This window comes from Ischnura elegans, assembly GCF_921293095.1.
Source record: "Ischnura elegans chromosome 13 unlocalized genomic scaffold, ioIscEleg1.1 SUPER_13_unloc_1, whole genome shotgun sequence".
Taxonomy (NCBI): Eukaryota; Metazoa; Arthropoda; class Insecta; order Odonata; family Coenagrionidae; genus Ischnura; species Ischnura elegans.
Window position 1 is genome coordinate 6,256,186 of NW_025791657.1, and position 5,714 is coordinate 6,261,899.

At 34.1% G+C, this 5,714-nt stretch overlaps 1 protein-coding gene across 1 annotated transcript; it reads left to right on the forward strand.

The window, feature by feature from the left end:
- Positions 1 to 1,088: 1,088 nt before the first annotated feature.
- LOC124172392 lies at positions 1,089 to 5,130 on the forward strand. The gene is made up of 6 exons (XM_046551846.1): positions 1,089 to 1,596; positions 2,124 to 2,477; positions 2,621 to 2,838; positions 3,080 to 3,239; positions 3,832 to 3,943; positions 4,963 to 5,130. The coding sequence occupies exons 1-6, from the start codon at positions 1,371 to 1,373 to the stop codon at positions 4,979 to 4,981; spliced, it is 1,089 nt and encodes a 362-aa protein (XP_046407802.1). The 5' UTR covers positions 1,089 to 1,370; the 3' UTR covers positions 4,982 to 5,130.
- Positions 5,131 to 5,714: the final 584 nt, after the last annotated feature.

Below are 5,714 nucleotides of genomic sequence, written 5' to 3' on the forward strand. Positions count from 1 at the left end.
GAAAAAGCTTTCACGGAAGTCCCATCATTACCATGAACACTTTCACATCATTGCGAATCAGATGTCACTGTTTGGGTAAGTTTCAAATCATTTTATTTCCAGCTTTTTTTATTAGAAACGAACTTAATAGTAGAAGCCAAATGCTCAGGCCTTATCCCTGTTTAGTATGCAATAAAGTACATATTGAGAGTGTTTTCAGGTGTTCCTTGATTGCATTCTCGGATCGTTCAATGTCCATTTTTTGATGATATGCCTTCATTTTGGGATAATTTTCCCGGAAATTCGTTATTTTAAATTTCTAGAAATATTATGGAAAACTGCTAAAAAATACAGTTTTGTGGATTTCAAGATGGGGAAATTCAAACTCATTTTTGGTAGACAAAGTCTCCAAAATCATCTGTATTACTTGTTTTGTGTAAAGCTACTTGTCATGACACATGAACTGCAGCTATCCACAATCACCTCCAAGGAATGAGAATTTTTATACTGGTTTATTTTAAAGAACAACAAAGAAAAATGTTCATTTTGTGTTCAACATAGTGAACATAAAATGAACATATAAAAAAATGTTCAATTTGTGTTCACCATGGTGAACATAAAATGAACACAAAGTGAACATAAAATGAACACATAAAAAAATGTTCATATTGTGTTCACCATGGTGAACATAAAATGAACTCAAAGGGAACACAAAATGAACATAAAGAAAAATGTTCATTTTGTGTTCAACATAGTGAACATAAAATGAACATATAAAAAAATGTTCAATTTGTGTTCACCATGGTGAACATAAAATGACAACAAAGTGAACATAAAATGAACGCATAAAAAAATGTTCATATTGTGTTCACCATGGTGAACATAAAATGAACTCAAAGGGAACACAAAATGAACATAAAGAAAAATGTTCATTTTGTGTTCACTGAGATGAACATAAAAAGAACATAAATTGAACATCAAAAGAACACACCAAGAAATTGGTGAACATAAAAGAACACCAAAAGAACATCAAAAGAACACTTGAACACTGAATGAACATATAAAGAACACCAAAAGAACACAATTTTTTCTACTAGGGTACCTTTTAAAGGCAATTATGCTGTGATTCCACTCATGCATACTAATAATTAACTGTGTATTGGTTGCACTTCACCATTGAAATTGTTAAATTGTCTTATTTTTGTATGTCTTGTAAATGTTTTATAATTAGAAAGATGTCAAAGAGATTTGCGGTGGTTCACTTCGCCATGACGAATGATGTTGCTACCTTGTAAAGGCAATTATGCTGTGATTCCACTCATGCATATTATTAATTAACTGTGTATTGGTTGCACTTCACCATTGAAATTGTTAAATTGTCTTATTTTTTTATGTCTTGTAAATGTTTCATAATTAGAAAGATGTCAAAGAGATTTGCGGTGGTTCACTTCTCCTCGACGAATGATGTTGCTGTTGTTCCACTTAATTGGATGAATGGTGGGAAATGTTCATGGCCACCTTACAAGAGCCATGGAAAGTTAATTGAGGCCACAAAGAGCAGATTGGAACCGGACCTTTCATGGAGTGAATATCCTGCTAGAATAATTCAGTCATATGGTATGTTTACCTTAATTGGTACTTTTTAACGAAAAATTATCGTTACCTTCAGGTACCCAAGTAGCAAAATCTGACGAGAGAAATATATTTTGACACATACTGTAAGAATATTTTGAAATTATTTTGTAAAACATATTAGCTCTCTCTTTTTCACTTGACATTTTTTGTATACATATTACCTCATAACAATGTGCATCTAAAAACGCCATGTGATTATTAGTTTCTTAATGTTATAAATTCATACATTCTATTCCACTGGTCTTAACATAACCTTATGACTTAAATTATTTTTCAATATCCTTTTGCTGCTTAGGCTAATTTAGGCTGTTACTACATTTAGTTTTTCATTGCATGTGTAGTTATATAAAATTTTTCATCATCTTGACTGTTGAGAGAGTTGGTGAATAAGAGTAACAACATGGTATGCTCTACCCCTGGCACATATAATGCATGCATTCTTTAAAATAAATCACTTTCACAAAGTTTCACCTGAAAACATCAATTTTACCATGCATTCTTTTTTCCAGACACGTATGAGGGAGCACGTGCTCACTTAAGAAGGGCAGAGGATACCTCTGACCTTAACACCGAAAGTGAGGACATCGGAAGAGGAAAAAGGATGAAGAAAGCTCGACGTGTGTCGAGCAGTGAGGATTCATCGGAGGATGATCCTTTGCAAACTCAGATAAGTTGCAGGAGAATAGAAAACCTCCCAAAACCTCCGTCCATTTCCTCTATTGATAGAGGACATAAGAATAGACCAACCAATCAGATGGCATCTCTCTCTCCTGCCAAAATGTCACCTCACTCGGAGAGAGAGAGGGAATTGCTGCCTTGCTCACCTCCTAAGGGCCCTACAGCATCGGCAGCAAGTGAGATTGGTTAGTTGGGTATTACTTTTTTGAATGTTACTAGGTGCTTAGTTGTTGCTCGTTCGTAGGATTCTTCTAACGATTTAAGCCTACCACAGATTATTGCCTGAAATCATTTAATTTGTGAAATTTACAATTTCTTTCTTCCCTAGATTTCAGGAGACAGGTATTGCGGGAATTGGCTGTGTTGCGAGCCACTGCAAGCAGAAACAGTGATGCTATTCAAGCAATCCTTGATGCTGTTTGCAGTACTCAATCAAGAAGTGTTGATGTTAGTGCAGCCATGCCTGCAAATCTGCCACTGCAGTCTCTTGAACACCTGGAAAAATTGGAGGAAGATCTTGCTGATGAGACAGTGAAGAGAAATATGGTAAGCCTTCTTATAAATCCTAGTTTGTTTCATTTAATATTCATACTTGTGATATGTTATTTTGACTTGATAGTTTTGTATGAACTTAACGTATACCATTTTATGGCATCAAATTTTGGCTTAACCTGGCCAAAAAATTGTGAAATTTGTTTGTATGAGGCTGTACGCTTGTTTGTATGGAAGTGTAGTTGTCTTACTCATTAAGGATTACTCTTTATCATGTTGTTCATTTATATTATAGGTAATTTGTTTGAGCCGTATTGGGGGCAATAATCTCGCCGATGTGACCAAGAGAATGTTGACGAGGTTAATGTCCGACAATTTGGCATCACAATTTAGCTGGGTTGGAGCTAAGAAAAAGAAACCTTTGTCCAGCAAGCTGATGGCAGATGTGATACTAAGTAAGTATATTAGGGTATCCGGTGATCTGGAAAACCAAGAATTTTTGAGGAATTTTTTAGTCATGAGGAACTCAGAGAGTCTTTGTATTTCTCTGAAAACCCCTGGAAATTGTTTGGCAGCCAGCAATTGTGTGCCTGTCCTACCTGTTTTGCTACTCAATGCTCAATCCTACCCAGCTCAATCATTTGAAACTTATTTGCAAAATTATAATGAGTAATACGTGGAGTTTGGTTTTATGAGTGTAACTTTTCCTTAGTGGTGGTGAGGTAACATTGTTTTTCCACTTCCATGGAACCCTTGTTTTGGTATGTTATGAGCATGAATCTTACCCTTGATCAGGCCAGAAAGCATTTTAAATGTTAATTTTCATTCTTTGTGACTCCATTTTCCACATTTGGTATTTATAAATTATGAGACATTCCTATCCTAAGGCCTTGGTCAATAATTTTGCTTGTAAACAGTGTTCCTAATCTCAGTATTGTTACCATGGAGCCACCGATGCATAGCTGTAGCAGAACCACAAGTGCTAAGTGTAAGATGTACACGCAAAAATTAAGGATGATTGCTCACATTAAAATAAATACATTTCAGGGGCTGTACAAAGGAACCCACTTTTCAAGGATGCCTCAGAGAAGGAAATAGAGTTGGCCATAAAGAACTGGCTAAGACATGCCCCCGAGAGATGTAATGGGAAGAAAAAAAGGTAAGTTTTTTCTTAATCTACTAACTACCATATCTTTTCATATGAACTTTGGCTTTTTTAAATCAGCAGCCAGCAATGTGGCTCATGATGTGTGCATGGTGTGATATCAGTATCATTTTCTCATTTTTTCTAATGATTCGAAATTATTTAAATACATTATACACATTATTTATTAAGATAAAAGGTGCTTGACAATGTTACGTTGTAACAAAACAATGGTCGGCCATAATAACTTACCGTTTGGAAATAACCAATTTTTGCCAGAGCATGTATGAAGTATTATTCAAATATTATATATTTAAATACTTGGGATAAAAGGTTACAAAAAAGAAATGATTAATTGCCTAAATTAATAATTAGACTGTGGAAGGCAGGAAGCTGAAACCCAGAAGGTCTTGTTTGTTCAACTTGTGGCCTGATGCCATTGAGGCGTGCTGATGACATATTATAATTATGGTGGCACTAAGAGGGTTAAGCTGTTGCATTAACTTGTATCTATGAAGTAAAGCATATCATATCTCAACTTCTCAATTAAGTATCATGGAACGGGAGTCTTCTGGCGTATAAATCCAAGGTATGGGACCAGTCGTTAAGAATAACTGTGTTCAATAATGCAATAAATTCAATATATGCGAAGTTCATTTTATGAAGGAAACAAAAAGTTTCTTGCAAATAATTATTATTATAAGACTGCTGACTTCATTTATGAAAAACTATTTCTTTTAGTTATTGTATCTATTTTTTTGTTTTCTTTCATTTATATAATTTTTAACAGCCTCTCACCTGTCTTAATGAAAATTTTTTAATTAGATTAAGCTTGTTGCAAATACAAATGCTACAGAACCAACCAATAAATATGCAAAATACACATATGAGTCATTGTAAAGGTTTCCTATATATAGCAATAAAATGACCTTTATTAAGTTTTTTTTTGATGTTTCTACCTCACAAGTGACTGCGTGACAGTCCTTTGCTCTGAGACCACTTTTTATAACATATCCTTTTTTTGTGTATTGCAGTGACCAGGAAAATAGTTAGTTCCCAAGAGGAAGCCCTGGGCTGTACCAAATTTTGTTCAATTTTTTAAGGGGAAAATAGATATGGCTAAATATGGTGATTGGAGGTGGAATTTTTACCATTGTGTTAAAAAAGTTAACGTTGGAATAGAAATACTTTGTCATTCCTCTTACTCAGGTGTTTATTATTTAGTTGTTAATCTCATTTTAGACTTGTGCATTCCGTGAAAATAATCTACAAAGCATTGCTCTGCTCACATGTTTTCACACTGTATTTACTTAGTCATAAGTGTTTTGGAGTTCAGAGATGAAGTGAATTCATTGGTCTTATCTATATGGACAGTTTATTTTGTGCCAATGTAAGCATGTGATTTGTTTCCATGTTATAACTTATGTATGTTTAATAATTTTATCTTTTAAAGCCATGCATGTTGTATTTGTTCACAGAGAAGTGCCATTTTTGTTAATTTTATAAGCTGAAATTTATATGATGAATCAAACGATTGTTTTATCTGGTTCTTGTCAATATTCAACTGTAACCAAGTGGTAATCATTCTTAACTATTGTTTGCTACAATTTTTCATTAAGGTCACTTTACAAGGTTGAATTTATTCATTGATACGGAAAGGCAAACCCAGAAATTGTATCATCTCAGGTTTATTAGTAGGCATGGTTGGAAGTTTGGGTATATAGATTTTACCTATAAACAATGCCATTGTTGATGTGATTCTTCAAACTATTGAAATCTCAAAGCA